We start from the raw sequence: 25,000 nt of genomic DNA on the forward strand, positions 1-25,000 counted from the left end.
GAGGATAGATGCTTCACATACTAGAACCGGAGAAAGTACTTTAAGGATACCCAATCATCGAACTACTATTTTCACAAAATCCTTCTTAGTCAGTGCCTGTCGTGCATGGAATGCACTTCCTGTTTCTATCAGGTCCATCGAGAGCCGAGCGAGCTTCATCCTAACTTTAAAAAAACATCTTTTGGAACAAATGACTGAAACTGTCCGGCCCTAGAACGATCACATGACATCCATCCCCCACCCATCCCACAAATACAAACCTTTAAACCATGTTATAGAACGAATTGTATATATATATATATATATATATAATATATATATATAATATATATATATATATATATTATATAAACTCATGTTATTTCAATTATCCACTGCATAATGCTGTATATTACTGAAAGTTGATAACCCTGATCTACTTTCAGCCTACTTCATTTTATTAATCAATTATTTGATCTTATCTACCTATATAATTATTTTACTCTATCAATTTTCTGTTTTTTTCTCTTTAATATTCATATTGATTAAAACTTTTACAATATTTCCATTAATAAATAAATCCTTAGTTTAAATAACGAAATTAACGTTTTGGTAGAGAGTTAGTGGGGAGGATATTTTTAATATTCTTTCCGAAGAATGGACATTGATATGTCCAAAGCTCCGCCAATTTATGTAGATGCATAACAATATAATTATCTATAGTTATTATGTTACAAATTGCTTTTTCATATCATATACAGTTCAATAATATTTTCTTAGTCTATATTATGTAAATTCATCTATAATTTTGCTGTATTGTAAGCTATTGTACATAAGTGTATAAGCCAGTATATATTGTAATCTACATAAATAAAGTACTCAATCAATCAATCAATCAATCAATCTCTCATTCTCTTTTTGGTAGAGAGTTAGTGGGGAGAATATTTTTAATATTCTTTCCGAAGAATGGACATTGATATGTCCAAAGCTCCGCCAATTTATGTAGATGCATAACAATATAATTATCTATAGTTATTATGTTACAAATTGCTTTTTCATATCATATACAGTTCAATAATTATTTTCTTAGTCTATATTATGTAAATTCATCTATAATTTTGCTGTATTGTAAGCTATTGTATATAAGTGTATAAGCCAGTATATATTGTAATCTACATAAATAAAGTACTCAATCAATCAATCAATCAATCAATCTCTCATTCTCTTTTTGGTAGAGAGTTAGTGGGGAGAATATTTTTAATATTCTTTCCGAAGAATGGACATTGATATGTCCAAAGCTCAGCCAATTATGTAGATGCATAACAATATAATTATCTATAGTTATTATGTTACAAATTGCTTTTTCATATCATATACAGTTCAATAATATTAATTTCTTAGTCTATATTATGTAAATTCATCTATAATTTTGCTGTATTGTAAGCTAATTGTATATACGTGTATACGCCAGTATATATTCTAATCTACATAATAAAGTACTCAATCAATCAATCAATCAATCTCTCTCTCTCTCTCTATTTTTTGTTTTTTTCTTAAATATTCATATTAATTAAAACTTTTACAATATTTCCATTAATAAATAATCCTTAGTTTAAATAACGAAATTAACGTTTTGGTAGAGAGTTAGTGGGGAGGATATTTTTAATATTCTTTCCGAAGAATGGACATTGATATGTCCAAAGCTCAGCCAATTTATGTAGATGCATAACAATATAATTATCTATAGTTATTATGTTACAAATTGCTTTTTCATATCATATACAGTTCAATAATATTAATTTCTTAGTCTATATATGTAAATTCATCTATAATTTTGCTGTATTGTAAGCTAATTGTATATACGTGTATACGCCAGTATATATTCTAATCTACATAATAAAGTACTCAATCAATCAATCAATCAATCTCTCTCTCTCTCTCTATTTTTTGTTTTTTTCTTAAATATTCATATTAATTAAAACTTTTACAATATTTCCATTAATAAATAAATCCTTAGTTTAAATAATGAAATTAACGTTTTGGTAGAGAGTTAGTGGGGAGGATATTTTTAATATTCTTTCCTAAGAATGAACATTGATATGTCCAAAGCTCCGCCAATTTATGTAGATGCATAAAAATATTATCTATTTCATATATACTTATTCAAATTGCTGTTATTCATATTATATACAGCTCAATAATTATTATTTCCTTAATTTATATTTTGTAAATTCATCTATAATTTTGCTGTATTGTAAGCTATTGTATATAAGTGTATAAGCCAGTATATATTGTAATCTACATAAATAAAGTACTCAATCAATCAATCACTCTCTCTCTCTCTCTCTCTCGATGCTCATCGTTTGCTCCAAGTTCCAACATATATAGTGTGGTCCACGATATAATGGCAGTGAATAAAGATGGAAGAATAGCGATATCGATTCTCTGCATTAATTAATTATATTTCTACACCGTCAAAAACATAATTGTAATCGTTGTGGACCTAGAAAAAAATAGTATCACCGGCTTTGTCGAATGATAGACAAGGATAGCAAAACTAAAGTTGATGAAATACTGTCATTATAACGTGAACCTCACTATAGAACTCCAATGTGCTTCGTTCCTTGCGATGTCCGTAAGGATAATAAATGAATTGGATGAACATATTTTGAACTCAAATAGTGTGGCACAATTTGAAAAACTTTATAAAGAACTACTGATATGAAATTCAAATTTAATGTTTCTTCTTTTCTTCGGTATCAAGTGAACAGTTTAATTTTCTTACCACAAGATTATTTTTACAAACAAAGTGGAGGCAATATGAATGCTTTCATGAGATTATGAACTTTTTCTAAGAACACTTGAACAAACCTTCTAAATTGCTTTTGTTATGCAATTTTCCTTTTTATTTTCATGTTGTTGTTTTAGAAGTGGACTACTTATATTGATGCTATGAAATTGTGTTGGCCTGGTTGGGTGGTGGAGGGAACCAAATGGTTTCAACCCTGCCACCAGAAAAATAAAACAATCAGTCTCTCTCTCACACTCTCTCTCTCTCATCTCCCATCTTAAGATTCTCTGTTCTTTAGTTTTGTATATTGTCAATATAACTCAATCAATTTCTAAAATTTTAATTTAAATCCCACTCTATAACGTTTGTTCCATTCAACTAATTTTAATTATCAATGCAATATTGTATTCACTATTACTCACTCTAATTTCATTCATTCATTCATTCCATAATTATAAGATTCAAATCAAACTACTTATTAAGTAGAGTTTCTTATTTGAACATTACTTTGAGTTATAATTCCCAACAGTTCTAATACATCACAACCCGGTCGTGTGTTAATGGGAAGGATATTTTATATCCTTCTTAAGGTGCGTACAGACTTTCGCTCTGCTCCGCAACCGAACGTCACTCCAGCAGAGCGATTGATGATCGACCGGGGGAGCAACAGTGGTTCGACCGGGGAACGCGAGAAGATCTAACATCTTCCGTAACGTTCGTGATGGGTGCGACTGCCGAGCGGGGGCGGAGCGACTGCGGTACGATGGAGGAACGAGGATGGTACGAGGGCGGAGCGTGCTCGGTGCGGGTTGGAAGCGCGTATATGTGTACGCAGCTTTAGAGAATCGACAATTATTTGTTGAAACACTGCCGATCTATAAAGTTACATCACATTATTGTATTATCGTTATTTTAATTGCATTCAATCTTTATTCTCATTGATGAATTATTTATATCTTGTAAAAATTCTTTGAATAGCTAGCATTATCGTCATCCAATGTAAATTAGTGTATAAGCCAGTAATTATTGTAACATTCATACATAAATAAAAAAATCTAATCTAATATCTCCAGTTTTCTATATAGCTAGTCTCAAGTAATCTTGTTTCTCTTCCAACCACCCTTCCACTACTTACTCACTCTTTTTACTAATTTACTCCCTCATCACTCTCTATCTCTCTCCCTTTCGTTCTCCTCCTCCATTTTACTTTCTCTCTCAGTCTTACTATTCTAATGTTGTTGTTTCAGAAGTAGACTCTCTCATGTGTAGAATTGGGAACCAAATGGTTTCAACCCTACCAGGCGAAAAATAAAACAATCAATCGATCTCTCGCCCTCACTCTCTCTCTCTTTTGGTAGAGAGTTAGTGGGGAGGATATTTTTAATATTCTTTCCGAAGAATGGACATTGATATGTCCAAAGCTCCGCCAATTCATGTAGATGCATAACAATATAATTATCTATAGTTATTATATTACAAATTACTTTTTCATATCATATACAGTTCAATAATTATTTTCTTAGTCTATATTATGTAAATTAATCTATAATTTTGCTGTATTGTAAGCTATTGTATATAAGTGTATAAGCCAGTATATATTGTAATCTACATAAATAAAGTACTCAATCAATCAATCAATCTCTTTATTCTAATGTTGTTGTTTCAGATGTAGACTATCTAATGTGTAGAATTGGGAACCAAATGGTTTCAACCCTACCAGGGGGAAATTAAACAATCAATCGATCTCTCTCCCTCTCTCTCAATCTCTCTCTCTCCCTCCAGTTTTCTAGATAAATAGTCTCAAGTTATCTTGTTTTACTCCAAACCACTCTTCTACTACTTAGGTACTCACTCTTTTTACTGATTTCACTCCCTCATCACTGTCTATCACTACCTCTCCTTCTCCATTTTACTCTCTCACTCTCTCTCTTTTCATTCTCTCTGACATCAACTTTATCTCAAATCAAAAATATCCAACCACCTTCCCATTCCAAACCTCTAGTCCAGTGGGACTTACTTTATACTGGTAACCTTAGCAGTATAAAGTTGAATTTGGAGCATTATATATGAGGATAAGGTTACCAGTATAAAGTAAGTCCCACTGGATAGAGGTTTGGAATGGGAAGGTGGTTGGATATGTTTGATTTGAGGTAAAGTTGCTGTCAGAGAGAATAAAAAGAGAGAGAGAGAGAGTGAGAGTGTAAATATTATGTGAGATTCACTTCATACTGTTAGCTTTCCTCATGACATAATATAATCATAACCTCAGAGCTTTCCATTCAACCTTGATACTGCTAACATCCCTTATATATTATATCAATGCTGGCCATTGAGCCAATGCTCACACTTCAAAATGGATTGCTTTATAGAGATAAGAGTCCAGCTACGACATGCATTGTCCAGCTGTTCAACACAAAGTTGAATATTATCTATTCACTTTAACAAGTCTAATGGGTAGCCGTTGGAGCTTTACTTCTGAGGAGAACTGACATTTGATGTGATAAGAAAGAGAGAGTCGGAGAGATGAGGAGAGGGAAAGAGATAGAGTGAGGGAGAATGAGGGAGAATGAAGGAGAGAGAGCGAGTGAGTGAATGAGTAAATATGGGAGACAGAGATATAAGGAGACAGACAGACAGTTAGAGAGTGTGTGTGTGTGTGTGTAAGTGAGAAAGAGAGTCAAGTGAGTATGTAAGTAGGAAGAGAGAGTGATTGTGATATAGAGATTGATTGATTGATTGATTGATTGAGTATTTTATTTATGTAGATTACAATATATACTGGCTTATACACTTATATACAATAGCTTACAATACAGCAAAATTATAGATGAATTATTTACATAATATAGACTAAGAAAATAATTATTGAACTGTATATGATATGAAAAAGTAATTTGTAATATAATACTAACTCTCTACCAAATACTCTCTACCAAGAGAGAGAGAGAGAAAGAGTGAGTGAGAGAGTGAGATAGATAATACAGGGTGATTTTTTAGTCCTGTTACCCAATTTTTGATGTAATTTATAAATGGAAATTTGGGTATTAATAAAAAAATAATATTTGTTATTTACAAAAGAAAATTGATATTTTATTACTCACATTTCTTAGTTACTTAAAATTATTACACTATATGCTCAAAATGTCCACCCATTAAGGTTATACATGCTCAGACTCTTTTCATCATATTAGCAGAAACCTTTTTCAGAGTTATATTGGAAATGTTCGTGATTAAGTCTGTATATTGGCTTTCAGTTCATCAATATTGTGAGGATTGTTTTTGAAGGCCTCAGACTTAATGTAGCCCCACAAAAAGTAATCAGGGGATGTGAGGTTTGGAGACCTTGGAGGCCATAAACCCTTGCTTATTATTCGATCACCAAAGAACTCTTGCAGAAAATCCATGGTTTCTCGAGACGTGTGACAGGTAGTCTTGTTGAAACCAGCAATATCTTTCTTGAGGTTCCAGTAGAGCCACAAATTTACACACAATAATCCTGTACACTTCACCATTTACAGTCTGTTCAAAGAATATGGGTCCAACTATACGCTGATGAGATATCGCACACCACACACCAATTTTTGCAGGATGTAAAGATTTTACCTGAACAGCGTTAGGATTTTCAGTTGCCCAAATTCAACAGTTTTGACTGTTCACATAACCGTCTAGATGAACCCAAGCTTCGTCACTAAAGAACACTGTGTTCAAAGATTCGATTCCGTTATCATTTACGAATGACCTAAACCAACGGCAATATTTCAATTGCTTGTTTAAATCCGGAGGTTGAAGCTCTTGGACTAATCGTACGCAATATGGATACATATTCAAAATTTTTTAGCAGCTTTCTGAATACTGGAATATGGTAGACCAACTTGTGAGGAAAGTTTTCGTAAACTTTTCCGTGGAGAATTGATCAATCTTGTTTTCACATCCTCTAAAACGCCATCTGTCAAGACAGTTGGTCGACCACTATGTTTCTGTCACAAACACTACCTGTCTCTCGAAATCGGTTTGCTAACCTAGAAATTGACATTTATCTGGCGGAGGTACACCAATAAATTTATTTTGAAATGATTCTTTTACACTCGCGTACGATTTCGTAGCAAAATATTGTTCCAGAATGAAAACCCGTTGTTCTATGGTAAAAGACATTCTGTTCATAACACGACTGGAATCATCACAAAATGTTACACAGCTTAAGGATAATAAACTCGCACTGCCTTGTGTATACTGAGTGAGTAGGGCTACCAACTTCGTGCAACAAAACAAAATTTCCCTTTATTAGGGAAAAATTACCATGTATTGAAAATAGGGTAACAGGACTAAAAAATCACCCGGTATTAGAGTTCTTTTTGTATGTATGTTACTATAATTACTGACTTATACACTAATTTCCATTAAATGACGGTATTGCTAATTACTCAACGAGCTTTACAATAAATGAGAAATTGACTAATGAAAATAAAGATTGAATACATTTAGAGTAACAATAATATAATATTGTGATGTAACTACAAAAATCGGCGGTGTTTCAACAAATAATTGTCGACTCTCTGAAAAGGATAGAAAATAATATCCTCCTCATCAACACACGACCCGGAGAGAGAGACAGAGAGAGTGTGAGATATGGAGAGAATGAGAGATTGATTGATTGTTTTATTATTCTACTGGCAGGGTTAGGACCATTTGGTTCCTTCTACCACCCAACCAGGCCAACACAATTACAGGAAGAGAGATAGAGAGACAGAAAGGGAAAGAGTGTGACAGAGAGAGAGAGAGTGAGTGACTTAGTGAGAAACTGTGGAAGAGCTTAACAAAGAGATTCAGACACTCTTTTATTCAGGTGTGTTTAACAAAACTGAATTCAACTTAAGTTCTAGCGTTAAAAATAATAAATAACCATTAAGAGTTAAATATCATGATGAATCATATACAGACTGAAGAGTTTTACAATAATATTGAGCAATGAAAATATGATGGAATATGCGAATATTGAGGTATTATTGTAATGTTTTCACATGAAACGGTGAAGTTTGGACCTTAAGAAGTCCATTCTCAGAGAGGGTATCGAGGATATCATCCCCTCCCCTTCAGCACTTAACCGTGAGAAAGAGAGAGAGTGAGTGATAGAGAAAGAGAGAGAGAGGGGGTGAGAGATTGATAACTCTCAAACGATCTCAAAGTCTGTTATCAGTATACGTCATTCTCACTCTACATTTCACATTGTCAGTATTGAATGAATGTAATGCATTGATGTTATACATTAGAAATGGTGACCGTTTTAATTGAATCTCATCATAGCTCACCCACTTCAAACTTCATCATTTAGTTGAGTTGGACGTATCACACAAAGTTACAATCTGTAGTGATATTCCTGTTATGGATTCAGTGGAAATGATAGGACGGCAGAGCTGCCAAATTTCTGGTACAATGTTTTCCTTTCCCGACTATTGTATTGTTTGATCTATTCAATGAATCTATATATATTATATAAAAGCGATATGGCACTGACTGACTGACTGACTGACTCACTCACTCACTCACTCGCAGAACTAAAAATCTACCGGACCAAAAACGTTCAAATTTGGTAGGTATGTTCAGTTGACCCTTTAGAGGCGCACTAAGAAATCTTTTGGCAATATTTTAACTCTAAGGGTTTAAAACCCTTAACTATAATGATTTAAAGTTCATCTTTTAGCATGTATATTCTTCTTATTCACTTGATTATAATTGAAAAAAGGCCATACCATATGTTAATATAGAACTATAATCTAGAGAGAGTACCTCTTCGAAAAAGTTGTTAAATGGTAACTAAATTAATAATTTTGTCAGGTTGGCATTAAGTTGAGTTGACTTTGTTATGTTGGCACCAAGTTGAAGATTGAAATGCATTTATCGCGGAAAAATTGATTGGGCACTGCTAATTGAATCAGAGCTATTCCTGGTAATATTATATTACTAGCCGTCAGGCTCGCTTCGCTCGCCATATCCGTTTAGCCAGACGTTTAGTCTGTAACCCCGGCTGGATCGTCCTAACATATGATAAAAATGCTTAAATGAAAAATGCAGGCGAGCGAAGCGAGCCTGCTGATCTCATTCTTGGACAATCCAGTCGGAGGTCCAGGGGGCGGAGCCCCCTGGCTAGATCGATGCGGCGAGCGAAGCGAGTCTGACGGCTAGTGAATAAATAAGTAGATGAATGAATAAAAATTAAGTGAATATATAGATAAATGAATAAATTAATAAATAAATAAGTAAATGACAGACATGGATATAATTATTATTTAACGGAAATCCTAAATAAATGCTGCAAATCACCCCAAAGACTTCTGCTACTGCAGACATTGACAACAGGGTTAACAGCTAGATGGGAATTCGATGAGAACTACTATCCAAAAATTAGTTGCCAGCCCGGGAATCGAACCCGGTACCTCCCAATTGCCAGTCAGGAATGCTTCAACTAATTTTTGGATAGTAGTTCTCATCGAATTTCCATCTAGCTGCTAACCCTGTTGTCAATGTCTGCAGTAGCAGAAGTCTTCGGGGTGATTTGCAGCATTTATTTAGGATTTTCGTTAAATGATAATTATATATTAATTACCATTTGAATGAATGCATTCTCTATTTAGGAATCAATTTGGTCTATCTAGGAATCAATTTGGCTTTCGTGAGGAGAGGAGTACAGAAGATGCGGTATTAGAATTGTCAAATTTTGTCACAGATAAGCTAGAAAATAACAAAAAATGTGCAGAAGTGTTCCTGGACCTAGCAAAAGCTTTTGACACTGTTAATCACAGTTTGCTGTTGAAGAAATTAGAAGCCATGGGAATTAGAGGAGTTCCTCTAGCATGGTTTAGATCATACCTCTGTGACCGGCGTCAAAAAGTCAAAGTTGAAGAACATCTCAGTTCAGAGGAAACGATGAAGTTTGGGATTCCCCAAGGAACAGTTCTTGGGCCAATTTTGTATTTGGCATATGCAAATGAGCTATGTTCAATTAAGATAAGAGGAAGAGTAATAGCTTTTGCTGATGATACGTGTATACTATTTGAAGGAAACACCTGGGAGGAAGTTTTTAATCTGGCACAGGAAGAATTGATGAAAGTCGATAAATGGTTAAGAGAAAATTTGCTTACAGTAAATGCTACAAAAACGAAATTTTTAGTCTTTTCTCTGACAGAACGGACGAGACCACCGGATTCTTCAATAATCCTGCATCACTGTGGAAGCACCAACAACCCGTGTGATTGCCCTTCAATTCAACAAGTCAATGAAATAGAATATTTAGGATCAATAGCGGACAACAAATTCAAATGGGACAAGCACATTAATCTATCAATTACCTGGATCAGGAAGCTTCTCTACAAATTTTATCAACTCCGTAAAATCCTCAACTATGAGACATTAAAAACTGTTTATTTAGTGCGATCAATTTTAAGATACGTCATAATATCTGGAGAGCTACGAATTTTATACATATTGAACCTCTCCATAAACTTAAGAAACGAATACTAAAAATAATAGGCTTCAAGGAGTATCAATTCCCCACCAACATTCTTTTCAAGGACAGTAAAGTACTGAGTGTAAGACAACTCTACATACAGGCTATCATCACGCGAATGAGGAGAAACAACGAACACATAAGACTGGCAGATCATAACCATCAAACAAGGCAGAGAAACACGCATTCAATAGTACCAAGGATGAACACTACATTTGGGCAAAGAAACTACATATATTTGGGACCAAAAATTTACAATTCAATACCAAGTTACATCAGGGTAGAAATCAATAGACACAGGTTCAAGAAAAGTTTATTTTCCTGGTTGGTTGATATTGGAGTGGAAAATTGTGAAAGTTTAGTTAAACTGTAAACATTGAAACTATTTATTCTTCATTCTTTTCTTTACTGTTTTTCATTCTTCTAAAAATAACCTTTCTTATTATTATCCTTAATAGAACATTAATATTTATCTACTAATTTCATAATTTTGTTTGTATAATAATTTTTACTAATTCTATTATAAAAAACTTTATTTATTCTTTTAATAAATCAAGGTATTAAGTATACTCATTCCTACATACATATTCCTACATACTCATTCTTAAATATACATCAGCACAATATAATTATCTATTTTATAATCAGAATATTAATAATACATCCATAATATAAGTGTATTCTCTATTATTTACTTCTATGAGCAGATTAAGCTTATTATGTATAAAGTGGAACTCTCCCCAACACACAGATGGATAGTCTAGTAGGGGGATTCCAAAATATGTTGTATATTGTATTTCTTATTCGTGTATTATGTTTTTTGGAAATAAACTGAATTGAATTGAATTGAATAATATGAACTGTTCCAATACTAAAAAAATAAATTTTTATAATAAGATTAAGATTAATGCTCGTCGCAAAGTGGACGAAAAGCAACCCACGCCGTGGGATGTTCTGTTAACCTTTGCTAAGCTTCTCCAGACATCTGTGTAATCTTCTAGATTTCATTACGTAGAGTTTTCAGTTTGATATGTTTTAAAAAAGACCCTTGCGAAGCACGGATTACCTGCTACTAGTGAATAAAGGAATGTATTTATTTACTCCTTAAAATCAAAAAAGTCTGCTATTTCTTCATGATGAATGATTCAATAGAATCAACAGTTGCCAACAGTTTGCAATTGAATAATCTTATTTTCTCTAATTTCGGGCTTATTTTCAATTCTAGGTGAAAATGTTACTGAACATTAATTGTAGAGATTTTCATGCTCAATCTTTTCCGACTGAAATTTTTTGTTAAAATTGTATCTGAAGCCTGATAATTGAGAATCTAAAATCAAACTTTGCATAGATGATGCACTGCTTCTGAAGTTTTTACAGATATAGGACTTGTAGCAGTTGATAGAGCTTATCAATGACTTTTCTAGGTATGAATTTGATCAAAATCGTTTAAGCCGTTTTCGAGAAAATTGCGAAAAACCCTGTTTCTGACAACATTTTCGCCATTTCACACACACTCACACACACCACACACACACTCACACCACACACACACACACTCCACACACACACACACAGACACACACACACACACACACACCACACACCACACACACACCACACACACACACCACACACACACCACACACACACACACACACACACACACCACACACACACACACACACACACACACCACACACACACACACCACACACCACACACACACACACACACACACAACACACACACACACACACCACACACACACACACACACACACACACACACACACACACAAACCACTTTTGGGTACCAGGAATATAGAAATTGGGGTACCTTAATTTTTCAAGCAATACTTTCCTTACCTATGGTAATAGGGCAAGGAAAGTAATATAAAAAATCTCTACAAGAAATGAAAATAATCATGCTACTGCACCAAACTTGAACACATGAAAATACAGGAGCTGCCTACTTATTACATTCATTAGAAATAATGTCACCAAACACATTGTCATCACATTGAGGCAATTACATACTCCTTCATCACATTAGAGATGATAATAAGGGAAATGTGAAATCCAACCTCCTTTTTTGAGACTCCTATTTGTGAAACTTTGGGAGAAGACAGTTTTGGGCTATGCCTGTTGTCTTCTCCCAATCATATTTTAACTATGATTTGTGATTGTGAATAAAATAAATCAATAGAATAAATAAGGGATAATAGTTTGTGAATTTAATAACACATAGCTGAGTAATTTATTGGTGGAAATGATAGCAAGATACACTTCAAACTTACAGAATTCTTCATAGATAACATAAATGATTTTCCATTAAACTAATACGGCCAGAAGTAAATAACCCCAAACATTGTCAGCATTAATCAAATGGGAAGCATTGTTGAAGTTTATAAGGAATTCTGACAATATACAGTGAATCTCACTACTGTATATAGATTACATTCCTCAGAACTTGATAAAATTTCATATTCTCGTCATATTTCCAGATTAATGAGACATTTCTGAGTTTCCTCTCCACAATTAGAGTGGGATACAAAGAGCTGCCTTCTTAAAGGGGAGAGGGGGATAATATTTCAGGCCTTCCTGTACGTGGACAATGCTTGTCATCTAGAAATTATCATTTTCATTCTCAAGACGAGAAGGGGTTCCGGAATGGCTGACTTAATTTTCACTTGACAGTCAGCATGTTTTGAATGAGTAGCAGGGAATGAGATTGTTGATATACATATATTTACCTATACCTGTATTTTCATTATTCATTGATTCATCTATTTATTAATTTATTTAGAATTACACAAACTTCAAAAGATTACCACAGGCTTAAGGCTGTGCAAAGGCTAAGAATAAACTTTTTACTCGTGATAGTTTTCAAAGTTCTTCGATTTGTATATCATCAATCTATCAAAATGGAAAAGTTTTCTCAGGAAAACATTTTTTCTGATCATCACTTTTTGAGATATGAGCGCCTGAAGTTTGAATTTTTGGGACAGAACATTTCAAATTCGGTAAGAGATAAATCCATGAGATTTAGAGGATAGATTCTTCATGATATTGTTGATCTAGTAGAACAAAAATTTTCTGAAAATATCAATTTTCAAGATAGTTATTTGATTTACTAAAAATACATTTTCGTTTATTTATTTTTGGTTATTTTCACCAGAAATAACCAAAAATAAATAAACGAAAATGTATTTTTAGTAAATCAAATAACTATCTTGAAAATTGATATTTTCAGAAAATTTTTGTTCTACTAGATCAACAATATCATGAAGAATCTATCCTCTAAATCTCATGGATTTATCTCTTACCGAATTTGAAATGTTCTGTCCCAAAAATTCAAACTTCAAGCGCTCATATCTCAAAAAGTAATGATCGGAAAAAAATGTTTTCCTGAGAAAACTTTTCATTTTGATAGATTGATGATATACAAATCGATAAACTTTGAAAAATATCACGAGTAGAAAGTTTATTTTTAGCCTTAAACTCAAGAGGAAGATGACGAAGGAGAAGAGGGAGGAGGAGAAGGAGAAGAAGGAGGAGAAGGAGAAGAAGAAGAAGAAAAGAAGAAGAAGAAGAAGAAATATGAGTTACCTTGTTTTCTTCGGATAATGGTCTGACAGTCCGTATATCCAATGTGCCTCCCAACACTGCATACCAGTTGGTACCATGGTCCCCTTGTCTGAATACTGAAATAAACGGAAAAATATACTTAATTAATTCAAAAATCAATGCAACATGAGATACATTTTCAAAATACATATATCCAATTAATTAAGTTATATGATTGCAATAGATGAGATGATCTCAATTGAAAAAATCTGGTGTGGCGCACTCACAGATCTTTCCTTGCCGTTATAAAAAATTATCACCTGACGCAAGTGTACACGCGCATTCAAAGTCTACTATTCAAAGATCTGCCAGCTGGTGACAGGACAATAACGCTGGAGACACACGAAGTCTGCTATCTCTTCATAGTGAATGATTTAATAGAATCAACAGTTGCCAACAGTTTGCTTTATTGGATAAACACATTTTCTCGAATTTCGAGCTTATTTCCAATTTTAGGTGAAAATGTCACTGGAAATTAATTGTAGAGTTTCTTATGCTCAATCTTCTCCACTTAAAATTTTACGTTTAAATTGTATCTGAAGCCTGATAATCGGGAATCTGAAATCACACTTTGCATTGATGTGGCGGAGCTCCTGGAATTTTTACAGATATGAGACTTGTGGCAGTTCATAGAGCTTATCAATGACTAATTTAGGTATGAATTTGATCAAAATCGTTGGAGCCGTTTTTGAGAAAATCGCGAAAAACCCTGTTTTTGACTATATTTTCGCCATTTCAGCCGCCATCTTGGACTGCATTTGACTGAAAATGTTCGTGTCGGACCCTTATAGTGTAAGGACCTTAAGTTTCAAATTTCAAGTCATTCCGTTAATTGGGAGATGAGATATCGTGTACACAGACGCACATACACACACACACACACACACACACACACACACACACACACACACACACACACACACACACACACACACACACACACACCACACACACACACACACACACACACACACACACACACATACAGACTAATACCCAAAAACCACTTTTTTGGAACACTGTCTGTGAACACGATAACTCCATTCCTAATAATTATCAACCGATTGACTTGAAATTCTAAACTTAAGCTCTTTTTACCGATAATAAGAAATACAATAAAGTTCAAATGGCGGAAAATGACGATTTTTTTCAAATTCATACCCTAGTTATTTATCCGCTCTATCAACTGGCATGAGTCTCCTTCCTGGGGTACTAACAATGGGTCCAACCCATCCTTGAGAAATGGACTTTGTAACCTCCTTCTAGTGAATGAGGTAGGTAGGTGAGGCAGTTCATTTCAAAGAACACATAGTTGAGATATTTTACCTGTAGAACAGCTGTTTCGACGACTTTTAGAAATCATCGAATTTCACAATTTAGGCCTACACAAAGGAAAATGTACTCTGAAAACAATAGTTTGATCATATAGTTTTAAATATGTAGCCGCCAATCATCACTAAGTTATTCCCCTGAACTATTATCGTTTAAGAATGAGGCTTACAGTTCAATGAGCAAGGAAAGTTGTGTGAGTGTACCACACCAGATTTGTATAATTGTAAATAGAATTGAACATTTATTATTGATAAATTGATATATCAGTTATGCCGAGATAACCAAATGGTATTAACTCTAGAAGGCAGTGGATAAATGATATTGACAACAATGCCTCCCCAACATTTCAACTGACCTTATAACGTGGATCTCACAATGCCATAGGATAATGAGTATGAAAGTAGGACGGAAGTAAAAACTTTGCAAATAAAGTCTTTCCAGTAGTTGAGAAGTAGAAATGAAGTTAAATGAAAGAAATAAACTGCTGCATCAAGAATGAAATAATAGGCAGCCATATTGAAAGTAGGCCAATTTTGTCGTCTGCAGGAAGAGATAAATAAAAATGAGGGCGGTGAGGAGGAAGTGGAGAAGGAGGAGAAGGAATAGTAGGAGGAGGAGAAGTAGGAAGAGGAAGAGGTGACGGTGGTGGAGGAGGATGAGGAGGAGATGGAGTGACGATGGGGAAGGATGTGGAAGAGGAGGAGGAGGAGGAGGAGGAGAAGGAGTTGAAGTTGAAAGAATTGGTAGAGGTGGGGAGGATGATCAGGAGTAGGAGGAGTAGGAGTGGGAGAAGGAGGAGAAGAAGGTGGAAGAGAAAGAAGAAGAAGAAGAGGGTGCGAAGCAGAAGAATTTAATTTCAGACCATTTGTTGGCCTGAGTTGTTTCCTTTATTGCTGTTCTCATTTCAAGTTTCATATTTCCTCATTCCTCTCCTTTTTCCTCCACTCTCTCCTCTTCTTAATATTCTTCTCTGTTTCTCTCTTCCACTCACTCTTTTCTCACCAGCATCATTTATACTTCATCCATTTCAGATACTTGAATATCCCCTTTAAGATTAAATAAAAATATAAATCTCAGAACCCTTTAAAATTATTTTGTCACAACATTTTTCGGACAATAATGCCTTTTTTGTTAAAAAACACCATTAAAACCCCTTTGGGTATTTATGTTATCTTTCCTACACATTACTTCTTATTCTACTTTGCTCTTCTTATCTGATAGCTATCCTATTCTCTAAACATTTGACCTTCTTTTCCTTTCTCGAATCTTCCTTCTTCTATCTCTACATCTTCATTTCTTATCTCACTTTCTCTCTCTTCTGCCATTCCTTTTTCTCTATCTTCTTTCCCTACTTCTTCTCCAAATTCCACTCTCCCTCACTTTCATTTTGGTAGAGAGTTAGTGGGAAGGATATTTTGAATATTCTTTCCAAAGAATGGACATTGATATGTCCAAAGATCCGCCAATTTATGTAGATGCATTACAATATTATCTATAGTTATTCCAAATTGATTCTTTCATCTATATACATAAAAGCAAAATGGCACTCACTCACTGACTGACTGACTGACTCACTCACTCACTCACTCACTCGCAGAACTAAAAATCTACCGGACCAAAAACGTTCAAATTTGGTAGGTGTGTTCAGTTGGCCATTTAGAGGCGCACTAAGAAATCTTTTGGCAATATTTTAACTCTAAGGGTGATTTTTAAGGGTTTAAAGTTCGTCTTTCAGCATGTATATTCTTCTTCTCCCAATCTCTTAATTATAATTGAAATTTCCATATCATATGTTACTATAGAACTATAATCTAGATAGAGTGCCTCTTAGAGACAGTTGTCAACTGTTTTGTCAGGTTGGCATTAAGTTGAGTTGACTTTGTTAGGTTGACACCAAGTTGAAGATTGAAATGCATTTATCGCGGAAAAATTGATTGGGCACTGCTACTTCAATCAGAGCTATTCCTGGGAATATTATATTACTAACCGTCAGGCTCGCTTCGCTCGCCATATCCGTTTAGCCAGACGTTTAGTCTGGACCCCGACTGGATTGTCCTAACATTTATGATAAAAATGCTCAAATGAAAAATGCAGGCGAGCGAAGCGAGCCTGCCAATCTCATCCTTGGACGATCCAGTCGGGGGTCCAGGGGGCGGAGCCTCCCGGCTAGACGAATATGGCGAGCGAAGCGAGCCTGACGGCTAGTATCATATAAAGTTCAATAATTATTTTCTTAGTCATCTATAATTCTGCTGTATTGTAAGCCATTGTTTATATTATATAAGATGTATAAGCAAGTATTGTAATCTACATAAATTAAGTACTCAATCAATCAATCAATCAATTTGTCCCCCTCCTTTTTTCATAAATAATTGTGATATTTCTATCAGGCTCTTCCTTCTCCTCAATTTCCTCTGTCTCCTTCTTCTCCTCCTCCTTCCATTCTCCTCCTATTGCCATTCTCCCTATTCCTCCGTCTTCTACTCCTTCTTTTTCACCATCACTTATAATTTTTTGTTCTTTTTTCCCATCATTCCACTAGCACGACTTTTAATCTCTGTTCTCTTCTTTTTCTATCTTTTGCATGTACTTCCTCTTTTTTCATTCCGCTCATTCATTTCCCATTTATTCTTTCTTCACAATAAGGCACATATTAGGGGAAAAAAGCTGAGGATAGTTTTCTTTATCACCTTCCTCTCGTCCATTTCACCCCATTTCTCATTCTCATTCTATCCTCTCCTATTTCATCCACCTTCCTTCATCTCTTATCCTTTTCTTTCTCTCTTTATCTTCCTCCTTCTTCTTCATCCTAATTCTTTAATTCTTCTCTTTTCTCTCGTCTCACTCATTCTCTATTAGTCCACCTCTCATTCTATTCCCACTCTCACTAATACCAGTCTTTGTACTTCTCTTCTCTCTCCTTCTTCTTTTTCTTCTTTTTCTTCTTTCTCTTCCCCTCATTTTGTGCACTATGTTCTCATTTGAAGTTTGATAATATTCTGCGTCCTGTTACTGAGTAACATGTCTTTGCCATGAATTTTGCCTCCAGCCTTTTATTAGGTACGTGACTCCTATGCCTTGTAGCACTTCTGGGACTTATTCTCTTCCTCCACCTTCTCCTTCTCCTTCTTCTACTTCTTCCTTCTCACCACTTCTCCCTCACCAACCCATCCTCTTTTTCTCTCTTTTATTCCTCTTCTCTCCTTCTTCACCTTCACCTTCACTTCCTCCTCCTGCTTCTCCTTCTTCTACTCCTTCCTCCTCACCACTTCTCCCCCTCACCAACCCATCCTCTTTTTCTCTCTTTTCTTCCTCTTCTCCCCCTTTTTCACCTTCTCCTTCACTTCCTCCTCCACCTCCTCCTGCTCCTCCAGTGTCTCGTTCAATGAGTTAATTTCGTTCTTTCTATAATATCAATATTTACTCATATCATTTTTTTTAATCTGTATTTTTCTCAAATTTAGTTTAATATAATATCAATTTCCATAATTTAGTTTATCGATTTCAAATTCAGCGAATCACGCCAGGCCCTCACAAACACAGGCTTTTGCCTACATGTGAGTCTCTCATAACGTAAGAGAATATTTATATAAATGCACTGTAACTGTACTGAATTATTTGTAAATTGTGAGAATAAATTGATTTTATTTTATTTGAGTAGAACATTTTTGTATAGAGGTCCACGTTATAATGGCAGTGTTTGCTTATCAATTGTATTGTAGATAGTAGTTTGTATTTTGGATATTAGTTCTCATCGAATTTCCATCTAGCTGTTAACCCTGTTGTCAATGTCTGCAGTAGCAGAAGTCTTCGGGGTGATTTGCAGCATTTATTTAGGATTCGTTAAATAATAATTATATATTAATAATCATTTGAATAAATGCATTCTCTATTTAATTCCATCTGTTGCTATCCTTGTCCATCATTCAACAAAGCGGATAGCGCTATCTCATTCTCGCTTTGCTCTGATGCCAGATCCACCTTTTACAATGTAGAATTAATAATCAATTAGCAAAATATTTCATATTAATTCTGTGAATTCATTATTGAATTATTGAAAAATATAATTTCTTGCTTAATAAAATATAGTTGTTGATCTAAACAAGAATGAACAGTTAATATTACATCAATGAAACTGTATCAGCTACCGTCTATAGGGGGTATTGGCAAGACAGAGGTTCGGCAACGTTGTTCTCCTATCTTTCTCCACTGCTATTATAACGTGGACCTCACTATAGATGTATGCAGTGTTCAAAAGAACACTAATGGGAGGACAAGAATTAAAACCAGATTTTTTTTATTGACCACTTAAAACAAAAGTGAGGTTTTATTTGATACAGAGTCACGAGAAAATTCTGCATTACTCAGAATGAAAACCATCAGATAAATATTTAGTGTTTCTTCCGCTCACTAAGGTGCTCTAATGTATGATATGTGTCTTATATCTGGTAGTTTTATATTTAATATCGGGCACCGAGCTTCGCTCGTTATTCATTTATTGATAAATTCTTTAAAATAATTGGGGAAGGACTAACAGGCACAGTCCGAAACTGTTTCTTCGCCGAATTTTGATTTATAAACTATAAATAGTCCAAAAAGTAGGTTATGTTCCATACACTTGAATTCAGGTCCAATTTTCAGTCCAAATATTTGAAAACAGAAAAGTTCTCATCTAGAGACTAAGTTCTGTTTACAAACTAAAATGAATAACAAAATAACACTCACTAATCACTTGGAACTGTAGAATAATGATATACTTCGTTTTAGAATGATATACCATGTGTGAAATGGTATATTTTATATATACCAGTGTAGCTGTTAATATCCCTAGCTTGCAAATAAATTTGCAAAAAGTTAAGTCCGTCCGGCTCGCAAATATACTGGGGTCAGACCACAGCTCTAGCTCAGTGGTAGATGCATGAATATTCTCAATGTAATGAACCACCATGGGTTTCAATAACTGATGATCAATAATTCTTACTGCTGATCTCGTGAAGATATTGAAGATTACCAATAAGGAAGTCAAAAAGATAGTTAGTGACTGATTATCAGTAACCATATACTCAATCGAGAATAATGAAAAACAACTATGGTTTTTATAGTTGATCCTTAAAACGCTCGTCATGAATACAGGTATGCACTAATTTATCCTTTCGAAATTCCTTGAGACTTACAACGCCAGTTCTTGAAGTTCTCTAGATCCTTATATGATATATTGTAGACTTAATAATACAAATATCAGTAATATTGTGCTGGCTGAATAGTATTACTATCATCAAAGGATGATAAGTAATACGTGCTCTGAATAAGATCAATATTAATTAATTCACTAATTATGTATGCTGCAGAATAATAATTTATTTATTTATTTATTTATTTAATTACAATATGGGCGCATACAGGGCAAGCCCCAAAAATTGCTCCCCAATCAAAACAATAGAAAATACATCAATTTCTTAAAAATATATATTTTAACACAATAAATAAAATATACTCCTGAAAATAATAAAAATAACAAAAAAGCAAACTACAAAACTGAATAATGTTATAAAACTAAGCGTGATAAACTAAAAAAAAAAAATTAACTAATAAACTAAAAACTAATAAAATAAAATAAAAATAATGAAATGATAATCAAAATCTGAATAATATAATGCGAATTTAGATAAAATTAATTGAAAAAAAAGAGATGCAAAAATAAAATCATTACTAATGAGAGGAAATTTATATAAATTTTATGAGAGATGAAGATGCTGATGATGATGATGATGATGCTGGAGATGATTCTGACAATGAAGATGATGATGATGACTATGGAGACCAGGGTGAAGATAAAAGAAGATTCAAAAAAAAAAGATAAAAACCTACATAGAATTACCGGCGGAAAGATGGTGGGTATAGGGCTGCACAATCTTTCTTGAACTGCAAAGTTGACAAATGAAATGGATCAAGATGAGCTCCACAAAGATTAAAAAGACACATCATACGATTAACTGGAGAATTATAGTGATTATTGGTTCTGCACTGAGGAAGCTGGAACCTAAAACTGGAACGCCGAGCCACTTGGGGGACATAGATGTTAAGCAAAGAAAGAAGGTAAGAAGAATCAATCCTTCCATTTAAAAGATTATACAGGAATACAAGCAATCTGCAGTTACGCGATGCCCCAAGGGATTGCATTTGAAACATTACTCTCAGATCAGAAGTTGGGTAATTGAAAGGACAAACTGCATTGAAGTGTTTAAAGTACAAAAATCTTAAAAATTTATTCTGGATCTTCTCAATCTCCACACTCTGAGAAACTAGATAAGGATGCCACACCTTGGAGCAATAATTGAGCAAACTTTTAACAAGTGAGTTGTACAACAGAATAAGAACTGAAATTTCATTGAAATGAGAGCAAGTTCTGCGAATAAATCCTATTTGCTGGCACGCCTTGGAGCATAAATTCCTCAAATGAAGATGAAACTTAAGCTCAGAATCAAAATACACTCCAAGGTCCTTAAATTGATCAACACGCTTGACTACTAGATTATTGATAGTATAAACAGGAACCTGGGGGTCTCTCTGCCTTGTGAAAGTTACAGTAGCGCATTTATCAATGTTGATCTTCAGCTGGTTTTCACTGCACAAGCAAAATAAGCCATCCACATCACTCTGAAGCATTCGACAATCATCCTCCGACTCAATCACCTTGTAGATTTTTACATCATCGGCATAGAGAAGGCAAGAAGAATGCTTTAGGACTCCAGGCAAATCATTTATGAATAGCAGGAAGAGTAGAGGACCCAGATTAGAACCCTGCGGAACGCCTGACGAACTAGCATAGAATTTAGACTGGTTACCACCAAAAGAAACAGATTGAACTCGGTCAGACAGATACGAGGAGATAAGCCCAACACTTGGAATGGGAAATCCAAAGAGTGACAGTAGATCTCCCAGGCAAAAACCCACGCTGATGTTCAGTCAGTAATGGTTTAACATGACCAAAGATTTTCTTATAAATACATTTTTCAAAAACTTTAGCAAAACAGTTTATTATAGAAATGGGCCTGTAGTTATTGATAGCTTGTCTACTATCAGCTTTGAAAATTGGAATTACTTTGGCATGGTACCAATAATGCATGGTACCAAGACAGCTCAAACTGTATATCATTAGATGAATTAGGAAAATAATAAAAACTTCTAAGATCTTGTATGCTGACATAAAACACAAATATATTCCCATGAAATTCATAATTTATATAAAACTTCCTTATAACTATAATTCCATATAAATAAATTCTTTAATATCTCAGTTATCACAGGAGTTGTTAGCATTCACAATATTGTGAGCTACAAAATATTTACTTTATCAATACTGATGTATGGACTTCAAGTCAGTTCAGAATTTAACAACTTGGAACCTGTCCAGTCTATAGGTTCAATAGAACATACTTTGATCAATGAATGATAATTGATAAAAATAATAATTTAAAATCTCAGGGTACCATTTATGTGGATTCATGCCGTGCACGGAAATAAGCTTCCTATAATAGTATTAAATATATATTTATATAGATCACTCTAGTTCTATATGCTTAATAGCGGTCGCCACGTTGCAAATTTTTTAAATTTGAATAATATTTATATAGCGCTTTGATTAATTCCCCAATTCACTGATAAAGGTCTGCTAATGAGCTCATTAGGATAACAAGCACACTCACTATAATGATGTTCTGAAGTTCTTGTAGAATAATTAATTATCTCCAATAATTAATTAGTTGAATCCTTTCAACTCTGCTTGGCTCGTGTATGGTCCAGATTACATATAAGTTTCTATCAGTACTAATGCTATATTCACAGGAATAAATTACAGTTAAGAACTCTTTAATAGCACTGAGTTCCCAAATAATCAAACATTAATTACACATACTCAATATTCAAAAAAGGGACTGGCTTGATGCTTTTAAAAATTAATTGAAAAGAGACCCTATCTCCATGTGCTTATGTATAGGTCGAGATCACAAGCCAGAGAGAAGCAGTTCTCAGAAAATTCTCATCTCTCCCTCTAACAATCTGTAAGCCTTCCTCTGATTGGCTTCTAGTCTCAGTAAAACGTGATGTAATTGGTTACCTAAGATTCAGGGTTTCCCCAACTTTGTTATACAAAGATAAATAAAAATTTATACATAAATAGCTTATATAATAGCCTGTGAACATTCAAATAAATGAATCTCAATATATGAAGCTATAATGCGATAAACATTTAATTTTTTATGTGAGCTTTGTATACTCTTAGTTTTTCATACTTGTTTAGATTTCAATAAATATTCGAATAACATGATAATCATTGTTTTCTCCTTACATAAACCTCCTTCAACATTTATATATATATATATATCATTTTTTTAGTAAAATATAATTAATTCGTAATAGTCGAGTAAGCAATCAGCTGATTTATTCAATATTAATTCAATAAATTGTCGATTGATCTAAGATCGATTGACATATTAAATCAAAACAAAGGATTCTAACCTCAAATTGTACAAGCAATCTTTTTTTATAATCTGCTAATAATAAACAAGCTACTTTATTATTTTATTTCTGCCAGAGAATTTTCATTACTGCATGATTATAAATTTGCATGGTTCTCTTATCGCTTTATAGATAATATGACTACTCTTTATCATAAATAATATTCGATTTTATTTGAGTGATACCTTGACTAGGCTATCTATTCTTTCAATTCCACAATTCTACTAAAGATTAGTTGTTTACCTCAAAATTATTTTATGGTGAAAAGACACAACATCATACATGTCATGTAACAAATCAGATATTTTGATAAAGTCGATTAAAATTTCTATATAATTTTCTATACAGAGTGGTTGAAAAGTCCGAGAATGGCTTAATATCTCACACACAAAAGTTTTGGTACTCATACTTCAATAATCTGGCCCGCCATCTTGGATCTGCCATATTGATGCAACTTTATTTTTTTAAATAGGAAAGTTGTCATGCGATACATGATTTCGATACAAAATTTCAAGAAAAAATGAATGGCAAGAACTGCATACGGTCTCAAACCGTTCAGAAGATAATTGCATTATCAATCAATATCATGTGTATCAGAAATGAAATACATAAGTGGTATTGATTAATAATGTGAATATTTTCTGAACAGTTTGAGATATCGATGTGCGGTTTCCACTATTCATTTTTCCTTGAAATTTCTTATCGAAATTATGTATTGCATGACCACCTTCCTATTTAAAAAAAATGTTGCATTGAATATGGCGGATCCAAGATGGTGGACCAGATTTTTGAAGTCATAGTGGAGTAGTATTTTCAATTTGAGTAGGATCCCCAATCACACCCACCATCACATTACCTTTGTGTATGAGATATTAAGCCGTTCTCAGACTTTTCACCCATCCTGTAAAATATTTCTTGTGAGATAATCTGATTGATTGTAAATAGTCAACAGCTGAACATAATTCTGTCACACACACACACACAACACACACACACACACCACACACACACACCACACACACACACACACACACACACACACACCACACACACACACACACACCACACCACACACACACACACACACACACAACCACACACACACACACACACACACCACACACACCACACACACACACACACACACCACACACACACACACCACACACACACACACCACACACCACACACACACCACACACACCACACACACACACACACACACACACACACACCACCACACACACACACACA

The 25,000-nt window shown here is 34.2% G+C and overlaps 1 protein-coding gene across 1 annotated transcript in view; it reads right to left on the reverse strand.

Annotated features, from left to right (window-relative positions):
* Window positions 1–25,000, reverse strand: part of LOC111055288 (rap guanine nucleotide exchange factor 4) — a 384,485-nt gene that overhangs the window by 198,422 nt on the left and 161,063 nt on the right. The window contains exon 4 of the mRNA XM_039440978.1: window positions 13,880–13,974. Within this exon, the coding sequence (XP_039296912.1) occupies window positions 13,880–13,974 (95 nt within the window). The remainder of the gene's footprint in view (window positions 1–13,879; window positions 13,975–25,000) is intronic.

Source organism: Nilaparvata lugens, chromosome 14 (genome assembly GCF_014356525.2).
Source record: "Nilaparvata lugens isolate BPH chromosome 14, ASM1435652v1, whole genome shotgun sequence".
Lineage (NCBI taxonomy): Eukaryota > Metazoa > Arthropoda > Insecta > Hemiptera > Delphacidae > Nilaparvata > Nilaparvata lugens.